The following is a 20936-nucleotide window of genomic DNA, read 5'->3' as shown; positions in this document are numbered from 1 at the left end:
GGAAGAAGAAGCACGAATGGAGATTGTTGGGTGCACGGGGAAGAAACAAGCGCAGAAGCAAGGGGAAGAAGAAAGCTATTGCGGAAGAACAAGCTTTTTTTTAATTACGTTACTTTTATTTTTTAAACGAAGGGTATTTTGGGTACTTCATTGAATTGCTGGGTGCACTAGCAATTTTGCTGGGTGCACCTAGCAACAACCTAAGTTTAATTAGGTCTTGAGTCACATTTGGTTAACTTACGGTTATCCAATCTAGTTAAGACAACTTAGCATACCCCAACTATTTGTAAACCCAACCCTACTACAACGGTGAAGCCTAGTACCCACCATGGGTCCTTGGCCAGGTTTATCCCAAAACACACTCTGCAATATTTCAAGGGGAGTTGATATTGACCCTTCCAAATTTGCTATTGGCCCCTAACAACACATGGAAAAGACTAAAATATCCTTTCTTCTTCCTCCAATTATTGGCACCCACCCTTCCCACCACCCTCTCTTCCTTTCTTTTCTTTTTCCTTTCCTCATCCCTTCCTTTCTCCTTCCCTTTTTCCCCATCTATTCCCTCCTTGCCTCACAAAGCCCTCCCTATTCATGGTATTTCTTTTTGTGTTTCTCAACATAATAGAATCACAATTTCATTGTGCAATTTGAACAATGGAATTGTGATTCTATTTTTTTTTTTTCTGGTTTTCTAGTAACCATAATGAAATCACATTGTGCTGTAGAATTCGCCTTACAACAAAATCGTGACTATGTTGTGTTGTAATTTTTGTACAATACACAACAAAATCACATTTTCATTGCATATTTTGTCGCACCTCACTAATGTAACAGAAGTGTGTTTCCACTATACAAAGTGGGGAAATGTATCTTTAAAATTTTCAATGTTGATAGGGCCAAGAGCAATGTTGTTTGGAGTCAATAGTAACTCCCTATTTCAAGGCATTGTCTACCATGATTTTGCGGATGAACTTTGTCTTCTTACTTAATATGCTTCAAAATTTCATAATAATATATAAGAGGAGTGTCAACAATACATTATTTATCATATTTGACGAAATTTATTAGAAATAAAAAAATCATAAGTAAGACTTATTAAATATAAGTAGGACACATAAAATTATGTGATTTTTAATACATTTTAGTATATATATATATTGTAGAATGCATTCAAAATAATTTGTTAGAGATTTATTAAAATTGTTCTTAAACATTATGGGTGAGTTTGTTTAAACTTTCAAAAAAGCAACTTTAAAATAAACCTTTTTTATGTATGAACTTTTTTAGGAAACATATAGTATTTGCTTCTTAGAATAAGCAGAAAACCATTTTTTTAAGCATAACCAATTTAGACAAACATATTAAAAAAATAGAAAGTTACTTATTGTTTACTCATTGGCAAGTACACCAATTTGTTACAAGTAGTAAAATATTCAGAAGTTTAAGTGTCGAATTTAACGGGACTTTGTTTGTACTTAGATTGATGCAAACCCAATTTACAAGCAAGAGATAAGAAATTTAAATGTAAAAATGAAAGAAATTAAGAGAGAGAAAGGATAAGAAATTTAAAATAAAAGATTAGGAGATCAGATAAAAATTAGATTAAAGTAAAAGATAAGAAATGTAGAAGATAAAATAGATAAGATGAAAAGTAAAAGATAAAGATAATGATAAAAAGGTGAATTCAGAATGTGATAATGTTGGGACCTAGCATGCCTTATTTGTTTAAGATGTATTATTTTGGATTTTTTTCTATCAATTAGTTAATTTTTTCCTACCTACATCTATTATAATACTTGTCCCTGATGTCTCACGATGACAAACCTATCTTATCTATCTATCTCCCAGATGTCTTCGCAAAGACTCAATAGATAAAATGCATGAAGTTCTAATTTTAGATGTTTGCTTTGATGCATGGGCATAATGCAATCACTCTATATCTAGCAATGATTTTATTAAGATATCCCTTCCTTTGAGTTTTATTAGAAATTACCCTCTTTCGAACAAATAATCTCTAAAATTGATGCATATAAGACATTCCTTGTATTTCTACTGAGGATTATCCTCTTTCGAGCGCCTAAACCTTAAAGATGATGCAAGGATGAATGATACATGAAATTAAAATAAGAAATAATAATAGGCAAGAAAACATTTGTTTGCATTGATAGATATGAAGCATATAATACATCTTTTGGCCCTAACTAAAGGGGTTTAGCCTCTCATTGTCATGAAAGGCTTTCAACTTTTTCTTCAAGTTTTTGCATCAATTTTCCTTCAAAGCACTTGAAATCTTCTTCTTTTAAATTTTGCTGATAAAAAATTATAAAGATATTAATTTTTTTTATTTCATTAAAAACAACATTAAAGTAAAGTAATTGCAATTATTCTTAGTCAAAATTGACTATCAAATTAACTCAAATTTCATAGTTATCACTTATTTTATTAAAATAAATATTAATTTTAACAAATAAGTTTAAACAAACTGATCTATAAGTGAGGTGAGTGTCGGACAAATTTATCTTTATGTTTATCCAACATGAAAATTTGTTAGGGTTATTTACTTGAATTCAACCCAATCAAGACCTGTTAAGTTAAGAAGATGATCAAGTCAATTTGATCTTAGTGTTATGCAAAGAGATATTAGTGTTATAAATAATACTAGAAACATATTCTCTAACGTGTTCTTTTATATATGTATTTTTTTATTGGTTAAAATTGATTGAAAACTATAAAATTAAGAAAGAAATTCATTAATTAAATAAGATATGAGATTAATGAATTTTGTAATTTTTAATAAATTTTAATTAATGAAAGAAAATTTATTCAAAAGTGTGTTTTTGGTTCTTAGCATTTCTCCTAGTGTTATACTTAGTGGGGAAAATATGAGAAAATCAATTAAGGTACCTAGGTTGGTTAGGTGTAAAGACTATTGGATACCACCATTGAAAAAGTGGAATGTATAACTTTTAGTCCCATAAAAAAAAAAAGGTCAAAGGAGACTAATAAATGACATGGAAAAAATTATTAAAAAGGATTTTATAGTGAAAAATATCCCTTAGAATTTGGTTTTTTAACTCATTGGTTTTTAATGGTTCATTCAAGTAACTAACCTTGTTTAGTGAGATACGGCTATTATTAGTGTTCTTTTAAAAACAAGTATTTTTTTTTTGTTTTATTGGTTGATTTTGTTTATAAATATGATTTTGAGAATTAAAAAAAGTGAATTGTGTTTTTTTTATAATTACCATAAGAGTCTTTGGCTCTTTAGTGAAATTGTGAATTGTGAAGTATTTTCATAAGTTATAATCTTTTCAGTGGATTATGAAATTAATTTTTAATTAATACTTAGAGACACATAAAATTATTCACTCTTTCTTAAAATTAAACTCGGATTCTCCTTTACAAATTGAATATGTAATAGATGTATCATAAAATTAAAAGAAAGATTACAAATGGCCTAGGTGTCTAGGTGTGGTGGCTGTCCATACTCCCAGGTGACTGGTCATTAGACCTCAGCATAGTGCTTTTATTATGAAAAGAACTATTCTACGAGAGAAATGGAGGGGATAAAAGAAGAGAGTTTCGACAATAAGTTATTACCAAAGAACTTTTATGCTGGATATTGTTTCAATCTCAAATATGAATTGGAGAGCAAATATCACCATCCACTACCGCGGATTTATTATGTTATGACCATCACCGCCAACAACAAAAAGTTTGTGATCTTTGGATTTTTCCGTCCAAAATAGACTATTCAAAATAATTGGGAAATCTCAGCTACATTAACTGATCAAGATTCAATCTAACAGTCTCTAATTTTTCAAAAGAAAAGTAAGTTTTAACTTAATAATAGAAAAGGGTGAAAAGCTTAAATGTAAGTTCGACCTGATTGGAAAGACACGTAGTTTCAATTGTTTTGTTGCAATCATCATAATCCCGGAGCTTTGATAAACAATAGAACTCGTTTTTGCTTTCCAATTATTATAGATGATCAGACATACACGGATTTAAAATTGTCACATCAAATTAAAGTTCCTAAAAATAATTTACCAAAATAATTAATTATAATTTAATTTTTGCTGTATGAAAGTTGTCGTGTTAGATGAAATTAAACCATGCATTAACAAATCCATTCTCAATTTGGATGAGAGAAAAAATAATTATGCAATCATAAAGAGTGTATCTTTTATAACAAAACGAGATATCATTAAAATGGTATTGTTTATTTTATTAAAAAAAATTGACGGGGTATATTATATGCATTCTCTGTTTATTGGAAACTACTACATTAATTTCAAGAGAAAAAGCAAATCTATCAATCTTTCGCCACAGAAGAATAAAATAAATAAATAAAAAACAAAGCTTAATATTAAATTAATGGTGATGAGTTGCCCACTTGTCATATGACCTAAATTCGATGGATATAGAAACGGCAAAGGTTCGTAGAATATATAGAATAAAAAAGTACAAAATGACCATCCGAAGGATAGAAAGTCAATTCAAGAATTTCAAATAGCATTTATATCAGACAATCTTTTTTTAAGCTATGCATAATCCATAGGATTGATCGATGTAGATGTGATAACCCACAGGCAACGCTAATTCCTATATATTCTATTGAGGGATCAGCTGTACTGCAATAATCAGGAAAAATAAATAAATCACCGAGTACATATATCAACTTACATCAATTATTCAATCTTAATTAATAATTTTGAATTTGAGTTTAGAATATGTGATTAACTTGAGAAAAGAATTTTTCTATATATAATACATAATGTCTTTTAACAAAATAAAAAATTCAGGAAACCAAATAAAGCTCGCAAATTATTGGCTTTCCTTTCTTCACTCCTATTGATGAAAGTAAGAGATTAATTGGATGATGGAAAACTTTTATGGATGGTGGATGAGTTATATGAGCTTGACAATTGGCCTTCAAAGCAAAACCCTTCTACTTTATTTTCTTTCTTTCGTTCTTCTTTGATTTTTAATATATTATTATTCATTCAAAAGTGGACCTCTTAAGCTCAATAGTGGAGAATATTTGATGGATGATTTACTCGTACTAATGGGAAAAGGGAAAACTAAGAAGTGGTTGGTTGGAAAAGAGGCTTGTGCACTTCAAAGTGGAGGATGCAAGAAAAACCCTTTTTCATGCTTGGAGGGGCCCTATGTTTTTTTTTTTTCCTAGGTAGAAAAAAGGTAGTGTTGTATGATGGAGGCTGTCATAGTGAGGCAAAACCCTTGTCCATGTCAAGAACACTACATAAAATACTGGTTTTCATTGATTGTGACCCTAAAGGTCAATTGCTTAAGAGTGATGTACCATGAGAGATTTGATTATTGTAGCGCGTATTGTGTTGGAAGGAAGTGCTTTTCACATAATAATAGTATTATTAATTGTTAATCATCATTCTTTGGTGCCATAGCTAGCTTTGGTGCAATGTTTATCCACACCACCAGTCTTATTAAAATGGACCTCTGCTACATGTCCATATGGACCACATCCATTCATATATAATTAACTTCAAATCATAGTACAAATTAAGATGAATTGACCAATGGGAGTCACATAGGTATAAGTTTGACACCGTGTGACAAATCTTTATTTTTTATTTGCAGAAATTTTGTATGTTTTAATCTTAATACGAACCCGTATTATCAGTAATATCAAATTATTATAATTTATTAATATACGTTATTGATCTGGCTAGTATTAAATTGAACCTCTCGAATAAGATATTGAATTTAAGTCTTCATATTAAAAAAATATAATTAAGAAAAAGTCAAATTTTTTTTATAAGAAAATAAATTATCGATAAAATTGATAGATAATTTATGTCAATAATATGATAATAAAAAATATTATAATTTATAGTCCAATTGCACACTGAACCCTCTCCAGCCTCACTGACCCGACACCATCTGATAGCATCACCTCCCACACAGTTGGCGAACCCATGCAGCCATTGACGCCCCATAACACAGCATGCTCAAGCCAAGACATACGTAGCTCTCTCTTATCATATTGTAATTTATTATCTTGTTTGTTTCCTTTTTCGCTTATTTCTATTTTTTTTTGTGTGTGTCTGTGTTAGTGTAGTGTTCTGTTCACGTGCTATTCTTCACTGTTCATATTGGCTATTTCTTTGCTTTTCATTTCGGATTTTATTTTAATTAATGGGTTTCTAAATGAATGTTAATCTTGAATTTGTGTACATATATAATGATAAAGCCAAGTGACGTAAAAAGTTGTTACATGTTCATACTCCATTTTTATAGTTAGGATGATAATCATAATAATAACAAATTACAGCATTTATAATCTAAAGTAATTAAATTGAGATTAAAGTTGGTTTGATGGTAAAACGAGAAAAAAGAAAGAGAAAAGTTATGAGTTTGATTCTTTTCACTAACCAATGAATTAATAATTAATATTTGGTGATAAAAGAAAATAATTAAATTGAAATTAAGTTTTATGATTAATTAGACACAACATTAATTTTAAAATGAAATTAGCAATAGGAAAATGATTGATCGGAGGTGACATCCTCATAACCTTTAAAATTTAGGCCCAAATATGATAGTTTGATAGTTTTTTTTTTCTAGAATAAAAATATTGTGCAATTGTGATAAGAAATATTAAAATTAAACTTTTTGAATGTGTTTGTTTTATGGATTAAAAGTATTTTCTCGAGAATATATACATGTGAATGTAATATTTTTATGTTTGTTACAATTTTATAAAAAGTATTTATGGGTATTATTATTTTTGGGAATGTTATAATATTTTTTATAGTTTTCCTACATTTCTAGTCTCATTAGGAGGGAGTGGGAAACTAATATTTCCATGAAAATTAAATATGAGAATTTATTGTCTAATACAAATGTAATTTTTTTTTATTTTATTTGATCAAACATATTTCTTTTAAAAAATAATCAAAAAAATAATATTTTCATATTATATTCTAGGATTCCCGAAAATGTAACCTGAAATAAATCTCCCGTTTAATTTAACTAGCACAGACAAAATTATGATGGTATCTTAAAAAGAAAAAGGGATTTATTGGACGTGACGCTTTCTTGATTAATCCTTAGGTTTTAAGACACAAGCTGCAACAACTTGGTGTTTAAAACTCTTCTTTAAAATAAAAATGTCATAACAAAATTAATTTGATAAAAAAATATTAATTTGAAGTTAAAACGTCTAATGGATATGAGCTATGATTGGAAAATGGCTGGAGCGTACACTTTTGCGAATAATAATCTTACATTTTAGGGTGCATGAGCTATGGTAGTTTAGAAATCTTAAAATTAATAAAAATTAAAATTAAAAATATCAAAATAGAGATATTTTTTAGTAAAATAATTAACTCTAATTCTTTATTGTACCCGTAGTCCGTAGATACATAGGAACAGTAAAGATCACTCTTATTGAGTTAAGATAGAAAAATAATATAATAAGAATTCCTTTTTTTCAAAAATAAAAAATTAATACGCATCAAAATAAAACAAATGCACTTATTAAATAAAAAAACCTTTGTCACATAGTTTTTAATTATTTAATTTTAGGGAGAGATGAATATTTTAAAGGTTATCAAAATTACTTAGTTAACCAGGTAATTATTTTTTTATAAAATATACATGGTAGGATGTTAATATATTTCTACATATAATTAACTCTTGAACTTAAAATATTATTTTTAAGAGGTTTTTTCATTATTTTTCCTTAAAAAATATTGGGTGACAACTCCGTATTAAAAATATTAATTGTCATCCTAGCCCGATTTTGATTGCGACAGTATGTACAAATAGTTCACATAAATATGAATTAATAAAGTCATAGAGAATTAACTGATATAAAAAATGAGTTTAACGCACTGTATAAAATTATTTTTACACAAATATTTAATAAAATTTGACTGTCTTATTATAATATTAACCTATTAATTAATATGAGGTGGCAGTAAGATAAATTCTTATTACATGTATGTGACAAAATAAATTAAACTTTATATTGACGTATTAGGTATTAGATAATGATTATATATGCATAAATTTAATACAATCAAATATCTAGAAAAGAATATTTTTTAAGGTTTTAGATATGTGATCAAAATGTAATATATATTGAGAGAGAAAGTTTGCTACAAGTACTTTCAATTCCAGATTTTGAGAATGGTAGAATGAGGATAAAATCTTGCATTGCTTCTCTCTGTAAGCAATTATTTTGAGTAGGAAATGTTTTATTGATATCATAATTAAGGGCATCCACTTGATCTTTATTTTGGCTTAGCTTGGAATGGCAAAGGGAGTTCAAACCAGCATCGAATATAGTTGACAAAGATTACATTGCATCATTAATGTTGATTGGGATGGTTGGTCGTTTAGAGTTCGAGGACTAGGGGTCTCTCAAGCATAAAGCTAACTATTAATTCATTGGAAGTGTATCAAATTTGTTATAAGTAGTAAAATACTCGAAAGTGTAAGTGTTTAATTCACAGAGACTTTGTTTGTACTTAAATTAATGCAACTATAAGTTAAAAACAATAAATAAAGAATTTAAAATAAAGATAAAAAAATATATTATATAAGATAAAGATTTAAAAGAAAGGATAAAAGATTTAAAGATAAAAATAGAAGATAGAGAAGATAAAATATTTAAATTAAGATATGATAAAGATAAAAGAAAATAGAAGATAAAAGATAAGATAAGAAAAGTAAAAGATAAAAATAGAAGATAAAAATAAAATAAAATCAGAACTTGATAAGGTTGGGACTTGGTCTGTCTTGTTTGCATAGGATGTATGAGTTTATGATTTTTCTTTATCAATTTAGGTAATTCTATTATACACACATTTGTTCAATTACTTGCCCCTGTTTCCTCAGGATGACAACCCTATTTTATTTATTTATCTTCCAAATTCCTTTGCAAAGACCCAACAAAAAAGATACATGAAGTATGAATTCTAGATGTTTGCAAGAATGCATGGGCATAAAATTATCATTCTATTCCTAGCAATAATTTTCTTATGAAATTATTTCTTTTTGTTCTATTAGAAGTTACCTTCTTCCGAGCGTCTAACTCCTAAAACCAATGCATACCTTCTTTAAATTTTATTTAGAAGTTACCCTCTCCCGAGCGTCTAACCCCTAACAGATATAAAGATGAATAATGCAAGATAAAAGCAGAAAATATAATAGAATAGAAAACATCTTTGCATTGATAAATAGTGAGTACATCATATATCGCTTGCCTTTTAGGCTTGTCAGGCCCTAACTAAGGATTTAGCCACTCATGGCCATTGAGGGCTTTACAATTGATGGGGTATAAGAACTGATGCGATAAGAGGGGTGAAAGAAAGTAAATGAAACCCTAGGAGAGGGGTTCTATGGTGTGTCTCCTCTTTGGTTTGTCTCTCTTTTTATAGTTGTTGAAATGAACTTGGGCCTAATGCTAAAAATCTTCCTCATTATATTTTTTTAATATTTTTTGGATTTGTTTTTCTTTTAATCATATTCCTGGTATTTTGGATATTTTCTCGATCTTTTTATCTTGTAATCTCTCATTTTCATATCTGCAAGCCATAAATAAGAAAAATATCAAATCTTAATAGTTAAGCCAAACATAACTGCTAAATAAATATTTTTAAAGATATTTTCAATATATTTTTATTATCAAAATAACTCATATTTAGCAGTTATCAGTAAGAAAAAGGGATTCATATTTCTTTCGGTCAGCCTTCTTACAACATACATAGGTATATATAAAGCATCATGTAGGATGTTGTGTGCCTGAAACAAAATTACCAATTTTGCAATAATAGAAATATAAAACAGAAAGGATGATGGTAGACAAAGGTGGGACAACATCTCCTAGCTAGCCAAAGCTATTATGTCTGCTCAGCAGTCTCTAACAGATTCTGTTAAACAAAATCCTCAAGGTGTCTTGGTGGAATGATCTTCCTCTTGGGCCTCCCATTCAAGCATATGTTGTGCTCCTGCTGTATTTCCTCATTCCTATCATTCCCTAGCCAATAAAAAAACACCTTGTCCTCAAGGTGCTGAGACTTTAAACCATGGCTCAATGAGGCTTCAAAATAGGATCTGTATCCATAGCAAGAAAAAATACAAAAAGTAATTGGAGTGCAAAATTGAGTATGAGAATTGGGCTTGGGAATTACTATGGGCTATGTGAGACTTGGAATTTTTTTTTTTAAGAAAAAGGAATTGACATGTCAAACGGTGATTGGAGGATTGGGTCTTGAAAGCAAGGACTGAGATTGAGAGTAAGGAGAAAAAAACTGGAAAGCAAAGGATGGAGATGGGAACGTGAGTGGGCAAATAAAAATGAGAGGTTAGGAATTGTATTGGAGGTGGGTGGGTGGGTGGCAACTGATAAATGAGAAGCAAATGAAAGGCAAATGAAAGGTGTCGAAGGAGTAGAGCAGGGTGGTCGTGTCCTCCTACTCCACGGGCTCTTTCACGCGCTGAGCCACTAGTTCCTTCTTCGCCATTTCCTCAAGAGCGACGACAATATTATTATTATTGGCGTCGTCGTTGTCCATGAGAACGATTGGTAGAGAGGGTGAAATTGCGATGATTTTGGAAAGTAAATTAGGGATCGTTAAGGTGAGAAAAGGCCTGGCATTGACGATCTGCTTAGCGATTTCACGAGTGCTGTTGAAGGGAGAATTTGCCAAATGGAGCAACCCAGGTGGTTGAGCCAGTCGAAGAAACAAAAGGCCTCTTCGCCAAGATCGCTAATTTTGTAAGGGCTGGGAAACGACGTTGGATGGAGCAGAATGCCGCATCTTCTATGAAGCTCCGGGTCGAGGTTGGGAAACCAATCACCGTAGTTGGTGGTTAAATCTTGGCCCATGTTGAGTTGAGTTAAGGAAGAAGAAAAGAAAGCGAAGCCATAACAATTTGAAGGCCAGTGACGACGTCAAAGATGGGAGATAGGAGCACATTGTAGAGATGGCAAAATTTTACCATGACATATATGACAGCATTGAAATCCCTCTGACAAACCCTTATGCGCGAAAAATTGTTTCGTCACCAGAGCGGTCACCGCCGATGAGAAATCTGGCTCTAATATTGATCATGACATCATCGAAATGAGTTTTGCTGCCAACTGCTTCTCTAGAGACATCGACGACATGATTTCTATGTTGTGTTGCTCCATCGATGCAATTATCGTTGTGGAAGCCATAAGTAACCTTCAAGAGTTGTCTATTGGTGGTGACTTCGTAGTGGCAGAAAATGGGAAGTATTGAGTGGTCTCAAGAAGAGCCATCCTTTGAAGAAATTTGTCCAGTTTAGTGGACATGGCATTTTGAGCAGCAATGAGGTTGAGTTGATTGGAGGTGAGTTTCACGATGACTTCTTCAATGCGGTCCATATTGAACTTGGAACGAGTGGAGTCAACCATTGATGCTCTTAATGAAAGCACGAAACATTAGGATTCAAAAACAGGATTCCTAGAGTTCGAGGACTAGGGGCCTCCCAAGCACAAAGTTAAGAAAGAGGAATTTATATTTTTTCTGGTCTACCTTCTTACGAGATACATAGGTATACATAAAGCATCGCATAGGATGTTGTGTGCTTGAAACAGAATTTCCAATTCTGCAGTAACAAAAAGGATAAAACATAAATGATGATGGTAAACAAAGATGCGACAACATCTCCTAGCTAGCCAATGCTATTATGCTAGCTCGACAGTCTAACAGATTTTGTTAAACAAAATCCTTGAGGTGTCTTGGTGGAATGATCTTCCTCTTGGGCCTCTCATTCAAGCTTGTGTTTGTTGGAACAAGAGGCCTCAGAATAATTAAGAAGGGGGGGGTTGAATTAATTATGAACGTGCTTGACTAATTAAAAATTTATCCTTCTTAATGTCTAGATTCAATTAGGTTTTACTACTAAGTTATGAGAAAGTAAAGAACAGAAACAATAACTTAGACAAAAGTAAAGCGGAAATAAAAAGTGCACAGTTGAAAAGTAAAGAGTGTAGGGAAGAAAAAAACAAACACAAGTTTTATACTGGTTAGGCAACAACCCGTGCCTACATCCAGTCCTCATGCAACCTCTTGAGATTTCCTTTCCTTATAAAAATCCTTTACAAGCAAAGAGCCACAAAGGATGTACCCTCCCTTGTTCTCTTTGAACAACCAAGTAGATGTACTTTCTACTTGAATCGAACCACAAAGGATGTAGCCCCCCTTTTGTTCATTATTACAACCAAAAGAAGCTACCCGCTTCTTGCACAGAATTCTCAGACGATTAGTTCTTTGAATTCAGTGTTTGGGCAAAGAATTCTCAGACGGTTAGTTATTTGAATTCTTTGTTTGGGGAATCAAAAGAATTTTCAAACGGTTAGTTCTTTGAATTCTTTTGGCAAGAGGGAAAATGAAAGAAGAAGAAGAGAAAAACAGAAGGATAGCACCGTTTTTGTTTTTGCAGAATTTTTCTTTCTTCAAGGAAAGATTGAACAAAAACATAAAATGAATTTTGCAAAGGTTTTGCAAGAGAAAAGCATTGGAAAGTTCTGCGTAATCAGATGTGTTTTTCTGTGTTATTGTATATTTAAAATGCGTACCAAGGTCTTATATTTATAGAACCTTGATACCTTTTGAGAAAACCATGTTAAGAGTTATAACTTTTAACATTTTCTTTAAAAACATTCACTGATAATCGATTACCATAATAGTGTAATCGATTACACAATGTATTTTATGAAAAGTTGTGACTCTTCACAATTGGATTTGAATTCTAACGTTCAGATTCACTTGTAATCGATTACTAATATAGTGTAATCGATTACACTATTTGAAAATCAATTTGGAACGTTGCAAAGCATTGAAACCAGTTTGAAAACCATCTTGGTCACTGGTAATCGATTACTACCAAATGGTAATCAATTACCAGAGAGTAAAAACTTTGATAACTTAGAAGATTTCAAAAAATCCTTTTTAAAACAAAAAGTGTGCTATTTGATGTTTTTTTGAAAAATACTTTTTACTACCTACTTTGACTTGGCTAAATGCTTCTTGATTTCTTCATTTGATTCTTGAATCTTTGAGTGAAATCTTGAATGCTTGATTCTTTAATCTTGAAACAACTCTTTGAGCTTTGTCATCATCAAAACATCTTGGTGAATCATCATGGTAACTTTGCTTATATAGTGTTGTGCTCCTGCTGTATTTCCTCACTCCTATCATAGTTTTTATATCCCCACTAACACACAAGTTCATTTATCACAATAAGGAGCTAGTAAAGGACAATCATTGTAAGCCAAATGTCTGCCACATAAGACCATATAGAGAAAGAAAACTAATGATAAAAAATATCACAATAATGTCTTTGCATTTTGCAAGCCTTGTAAACAGAGACTATTTCTTGGTTCTTGGTTTGATTGGTTTCTTTCTAGTTTTAACATATTCTAGATGAAGGGTTTGCTAGTCTCAATCTGATGCACTTCACCTAAGGGGAAATTGTTACACAAGTTTCAAATTTTGCAATAATTTAGTTGTTTGAAAAATAAAATATAGATGACATTTAAATTACAATTATATTAATGTTTTACCTCTATTTAATTCTTTCTTCATAATAATTCAAACAATAGGGTTGACAAAGGATACATGGAGCAGAAAGTGTTTTCATTTCATTTCATTCTCTCTATAAAAAAATACATGAAGTATACATGAAGACAAACAATGCAACATGGAATATATATATTAGTGTTTTTATATGTAATGAGAATTGAAGACAATTCTAGAGATTTATAACATATAATTACTCTATTCAACCAATTAAACTAAACTCTCTTATATATTTTAATAATGTGTATAAATAAGATGGAAGTCATGCATTACAATTTGCAAAAAATGAGACTCCGCAACGCTAATCAATTCGCACAAATAGATTATTACAAGCTTTATGTTGGTTTAAAGCTTTCGATTAGCTGTCTTCTACCTACATATGTATGTGTGATTAAGTAATAGGATAAACATCGACCAACCTTCCCTTTTGATGTCAATCGCTATCAGTAGCCTTGGTTCTAGGAACAAGCCTTATTTCTTTATATATCCACCTTACACCGAGATGATGATGATGATAGTGCCAAACAAGAATAGCTAAAATAGTCTGTGATATTCAAATTATGATAGTATAGGTGGTATGGCTTTTCAATCTTTCATAAATCAAACAAATTTAACTTTTACAAAAGCAGAACAATGACTTGCAGTGGTGTACAAAACTCACATTTCATTGAACCATTAATGACCTTCTGCAAAATACTAATTATCTTGCAAAACAGTAATTGCATTATTAAGGCACACACATCAACTTTTAAAATGTCCCAACATTATGAATAAATATATAGGATCTACTAATCAGTGCTCTTAGGTTAAGAAATAAAAAAAATAGAAAGATTTTATCGAAGATTACATTCGAAATCATGAAAAACTATATATATACTGTGAGATCTGATAAAAAAATATTATAAGATTAGCTCTTAATATATTGATTAATATTTTTCATAAATATATTATAAGATGGTCGGACTCTTTATTAAAATTGGATCAATTGAACTCAAAATTCAAGGTTATTAAGATATTTTATCTTTTTTTTCATTTTTTTTAGATCAGATGTATTTTTCTTTAGATACAATCCTATTTAAATTTGTAATTCACATGATTATAGGGGTTTAGCTATCCAAAACATTTTTTTTGAAGGAAATTAGGTTTGTACCACTTGAACTAACTATCATTAGTTCCCTCCCATTATTTTGATTATGTGCCAAAATTTTAAAGTTTTAATCACAAATATATTATAGAAATAGATGTTTGGTAAATTAAACTATTAAAATTGCATTTTTTTTAAAGAAAAGCAAAATTGATATATTAATGTAACAAATTGCAATTAGTGTTTACATAAAATTAGCATAAATTAATGTTTAACTTTTTGTGGTCCAACTATGATAAGAAACTCCCTTATACTTTTTCTACAACTGTACCTTTTTCACACAAGGTAAATTGAGATGTCAATTTGCAATGAATGATATATACTATTCGCTATGATAGTGTACCCAGTACCCTGCACTTTTGTAATTTTCTCTTTGACTTTCGTTTAATTCAAGCAAGTGTATATTTGACAATATTGGTTTGATCTTTCTTATGATTTAATTATAATTATAATTTACATTTAAACAAATATTTAAAACGAGTCTTTAAAAGGCTTTGTTTGTCATAATCAAATTATGGTTAGGCTAGCTTAGGGTGAAAATATACGGGGTCAAACACTGTTTTGTTTAAATAGATTTCACATGTTTTTAAAAATTAAAGCTCAAACTATGTCTATTAAGTGTCATAAGGCTTTTTTATAGGTTTGACCTAAGTTTTATGAAAGTTGGATTTAACATGGTTATATACATATTAAAGCATATTTTATATTAAAAATTTTATAGGTCTAATTATTCTTAAATAATTGCTAATCAATTAATAAGCCAGTGAGAAAAGATGTAAAATAATCTATAAGTTGTGAAAATTAAAATTACTACGACTCTAGGCATGATGAGACAAGAGTAGAAAAAGTAAAGTTAGTTAGACTTTTTAAGAGTTAAATTTGACTTGTTTATATCATAAGTCAGTTTTAATGTTTAATATGACCTTCATAATCATTTATTTAAGTCTTTATTTTGCAATCAGACATCTAAGTTAAATAAGCCATACTGATCCTTTATCATAAACCTTATGCTACAGTACTATTAATCTTATAGCAATTTACGTGAAACACTTCATGATTTATCATCTTATGATCGGGTAATCGGTGGATATCTCTTCACTCTAAATACAGCACCTATCATTTTTATTTTCTTATCACATCAAATCACATATATCTTACACTTTTTCTCATCTTTTTTTCTGTATCACAAGGTGTTATTTATATATACGTGGAGGCGTTAACCAATCTTTTTCGTTCTTATCTCTTGGAAACCACCTCTTATGCATGAAAGATGCATGCATATATGGCTTTGCTGTAATAATTTTGCACGAGGAAATGAAGATTGCATTCTTGTAAATCGTTGAAACTTGTATAACTATTGCAAAACTAATCCTTCAAATACAATTTCCCAGAATATGGTCCTTCCACGAATATCCCTCTTATTTATGTGAAACCATGTGATCTTGCACCACCACCTACCGTTAACACCTTTTAGCAAGATCAGCCCCTAGGAATCCAGGAAGAGATAACCAATAGAATCATATCTAGACCAAATCTTGAGAAAATATTAGGAGGATGGTTTATATACATGTGTATATATTGAGCAGTAAATGTGTGACTGTTCGGACAAAAGGGAGCTAGCTTGGAAAGAAAAAGAGATAAAGTGATAGATTTAATGGAAAAGAAAAAGAAATAAAATAAGAGTGAGCTGTGAAATGGTTAACTACAATTAAGGTGTTAATAAGTGAAAATATATTGTTACAATTAAATAAACTCAATTTTTATATATATCTTGTATTTTTATTGTTACTATATCATTTATGACATTTATTGTTTTTTTCTATCTTTTATTCTTAAGGTGAATGCACTTAAACATACAACCTTAGAATGCGAAGTCAACATATTTTTGCAATTAAAAAATGTGTTTAGTTTCGAACTTTTAGTTCAGACACTTTTCAAAGGGAGAGAGGAAGTAATGAAACCATTTTTATTATTAATCACCCGACACTGCACTGAATAATCACATTCGCTAAGATATAAAAAATGAAAAAAAAATAATTTTATCCTCACAAATACGTGTATGAAATTGTTTCAATGGGAATCCTAAGGCTAACATAAACGAATGCTAAAGTTAATTTTTTTATTAAAAAAAATCTCTAGACAAGAATTTTTTTCCCACTAGTTTCTTTTACGTAAATTGATCTCAATCTTTCAAAAGTTAATCATGATAGTATAATTATTAAGTAGATGACCATGTGATACATGTTAAATAGTCAACCACACTTTTAACATTTTTCTTTTCTCTTGGTAAACTCACTCACTTTTTTTTCTTAAATAATAAACTAATAAAAAGAAAGTGAAGCAAAAGATTCAAGAAGCGACACATCAGATTAGGTTATTCCAAATTAATTTGCTGTCAAGCACCTGGATCCATTTGGCTTCACTCGTAAACCTGGAGAGTGGAACATTCTCGCAATTTAATTGTGGAGTATTGTTACTTTGGAAGGATCTAATCATGACTACATGTTTATCTAGGTTGAATCAAATTCAGTCAATGTTTTTAATTTAATTAGTTCAGTCAAGGATAGCTGCCCATTGACCCATCTTGTGAACAGGGGCAGATCCAGACAATAAATATCAGTGTGGCTAAAATATAAAAGAAATTATAGACTAAAATATATTGAAAATAAGAAATAATGTTGTTTAATGAAATGTATTTACAATGAAAATCGTCTATTACCCATTTTTTGAAAATGAGCTAAAATAACATCATTGTTGATTGTTCCAAGAACATCTCTTTCTATAAAAGTTACAAGACGATCATTTAACCATTGATCACCCATTTTGTTACATAGTTGACTCTTCACAAACTTCATAGCTGAAAAAACACGTTCCAAGCTTGCAGTTGCTACCGGCAAGACTAAAGCCAACTTCAGAAGCCTATAAACTATATCAAATGTGTTGCACTTTTTTGTTTCCACAAGCTTTGCACAAAGGTCTGAAAGTCCTTTTAACTTTGTAAATTTTGGATCACATCGAACATTTCTAACATAATTTTGAAGCTGATGTCACACCACCACTTTCGGCACATCTACAAAATCATTTGGATAAAGTTCAACCATCCTCAACAATTTTTTCACATCAAAAGCTTCAAATGATGATGAGGGACTCAAACATGAAACACATTGTAAAAGTTCAGTATTCTCTTCATCAAACCTAGCATTGAGCTCATGCAACTGCAAATCTAAAACACTAAATAAACAATCATGCTTATAATGATGCAAATTAGAAACACTAGAAGTGGTAGCATGTCGTCTAGGTTTCTTCCCTTGCACATACGGTGCATCCAAATCAGGCATATCAATATCATGCTTATTGCAAATTTCCATAACCTTAGATATAAGTTCTTCCCATCCATCATTCCTCATTTCTTGTAATTCTTCTTTGGTGGCTTTGACAAGTGATAAAGCATTCAAAAGATCTTGATCACGCTTTTGTAGCGCTACACTTAAATCATTTGTAAATCCTAAAATCTCAACCATCATGTATAACATGAAAATAAAATCAAAGGACTGAAGCACATCTAGCAAAAGCATAGTTTCACCATATTTTTCAAATGATGTATCTTTCCCGACTTCTTCAAGTACCTCAATAATGGCACCATATATAGTCATCAAACTAGTGAGAGTCCTAAAGTGGGAACCCCAACGAGTGTCACCCGCTCTAGCAATAGACGATTCTTGATTTAATCCACTATCAGTCTCTATCTGACCCTGTTCAATCAATTTAGCAAATTGAGATACTTGTTTGTCCCAAAGCAATTCTTGTCTCTTATTAGAAGACCGTATGAAATTAACAAGCATATTGACCTTATCGAAAAAACCACTAACATCTTTGTGAGTCTTAGCACATGCAACAAGTGCCAATTGAAGTTGATGGGCAAAACAATGCACATAATAAGCAGATGGATTTTCATTTTGAATTAAAGTTCTCAAACCACCAAACTTACCTCGCATATTGCTAGCTCCATCATATCCTTGCTCCCTTATGCTAGATAAACTCAAGCCATTAATAGACAACAACTTCTCAAGTGCCTCCTTAAGTGACTTAGCACTTGTTTCTTTAACACTAACAATCCCAAGAAACCTTTCTTTTACCAAACCTTCACTATTAACATAGCGAATAACAACAATCATTTGTTCTTTACCAGCAACATCACCGGATTCATCAATCAAAACACAAAATACATCATCCGCAATATCACATACAATTTGTTGAGTTATTTCACATGCACAAGCAGCAGCAAGATCCTTTTGAATCGTAGGAGCAGTCATAAAGTTATTGCCCGGAGCACAATCTATTACATTAGCTATCTCTGGGTTAATTTCCTTTAAAGTGTCCACCAACTCAAGAAATAGCTCCTTAAATAAAGAGTTAAAGGACTCGTCACTCCCTCTAAATGGCATGCCACACCTCAAAAGAAACTTAGTAGCTATAAGAGATGTGTTTACACGAACACGATATTCGAAATTCATTTGTTTAGTTTGATTAACAAATGCAGCCTTAATACTTTGGTTTGGGTTCATGAGAGCATAACTCATATGCACACAATCAACATGACTATTGGAAGAAGTAGCATGATTAGCCAATCTTTTAGAATTCTTCCAATCACTAAACCCCTCGGTCACAAAGTGATCTCCCCCGTATTTAGAGACATTCTTAAACAAAAAACATGGCAAGCAAAATGCTAGGTCCTTAGATTCACTATAATCAATCCAATCATACAAATCAAACCAATTTTTGCCAAATCTACGTCTTTGATTACCTTTAAGAGACCAAGGGTAAACGAAATTATGAGGAGGTTGATGACGACCTATTTTTAAATAAGCTTTCCTTACCTCATTTTGGATGTGAGGATGATAGCTTGAAATTGGAGGCCTAATTCCTGGATCTGTTTCCAACAATTCATAATCAACAACTTTAATACTCTCACTTGGATGTTGAGTTTCTTATGCTTCTAGATTTACCGAAGAAGTAGATTTGTCTCTAGAAAGCACAGGAAAAAATTTCTTCATCCTATAAAGAGACAATGAAACCACTAAAATTAGTTAATTATCTAACTCAAAGCCACTGTTATCTTTAGCTGTGCATTAATAATTCATTACAAGAAGTTGAATTTTGAGGTTTATCTGGTGAAAAAGGAAAAGGACCAAGTCCCTAAAAGAGGAAGGAAAAAGAAACAAAATGGACAGAGCAAAAGCAATTTTCTTATTGTTAAAATGCCTATCTCAACAACTAGATTTTCCAATTCCTTCATGAAAGCATAAATAAGGGAATGGATTAAACTGAACACTCTTTACTCCTTTGTTCTCTCTCTCTCTCTCTCTCTCTTTGGTTAGTCATGGCATCCATTGCAACAATTTTGCTAGTATGTTTGTTTTAAGAGCTAAGACCTATAACTTTTTATTGTTAATTATGAACAAGTTAAGATTTTTTTTTTAATTTGAGAATTTTTATATATAGTTAGTATGAATTATATAAACTGTATAAAAATTTTGAAAATAGCAGTCATATTGTTATGCACTATCAACTATACTACTATAGCAATTTTGGTGTCAGCTGCTACGCGTCTGCTATCTGGGATTGATAGAAATAACTAAGTATGCCTACAATTAATATTATGTCAATAGTTGTGATGCTATTAGCTCAAGAGTTAAACAAGAAAGGATTCCAACAAGGCATGCCATCAGTTAACATCGACATAAAAAAAAGGTATGATATTTAAATTAAGAGGTTTATCCTTTACTGATTGCATCATTACAAAAATAAAAGTTCAGAAGATTTAAATGTTCTAAATGCTCTGAACTCAACTTTATTCACATGCTCTTTATAAATTACAAGATGTGCAATGTGAAATGTAATAGTAATAGAAAGGAGTTTTGTAGCATTATTTTCAATACACCCAAGAAAACTATCAAAATATTGAAATAAGAGCTCTAAGCTTTTATAACAAAGAAAATAAAAAGTCAATTTAAACATGAAAGTAGATCAGGAAAATTGTATTAAGCCTAAGGTAATATTGGATTTTATTAATCATCGCACATTAGAAAACAGGCCCAGGTAATGTTGCAATGCATCATAATGTATATAAAGTTTACCTAGGCAGGTTATTTATGCTAGGCTCAGTATGATAAGAAATGCACTAAAGA

At 30.8% G+C, this 20936-nt stretch overlaps 1 protein-coding gene across 1 annotated transcript; it reads right to left on the bottom strand.

The window, feature by feature from the left end:
* Nucleotides 1-17444: 17444 nt before the first annotated feature.
* On the bottom strand, nucleotides 17445-20044 carry LOC102666971 (zinc finger MYM-type protein 1). The gene is given in 2 exon segments (XM_014763699.3): nucleotides 17445-19825; nucleotides 20011-20044. Coding segments are annotated over 2 exon segments (2415 nt in total).
* Nucleotides 20045-20936: the final 892 nt, after the last annotated feature.

This window comes from Glycine max, chromosome 11 (genome assembly GCF_000004515.6).
Source record: "Glycine max cultivar Williams 82 chromosome 11, Glycine_max_v4.0, whole genome shotgun sequence".
NCBI classification, from domain to species: Eukaryota; Viridiplantae; Streptophyta; class Magnoliopsida; order Fabales; family Fabaceae; genus Glycine; species Glycine max.
Note: the sequence above shows the minus strand (reverse complement) of the source record. Positions and strands in the feature narration are given on the sequence as shown.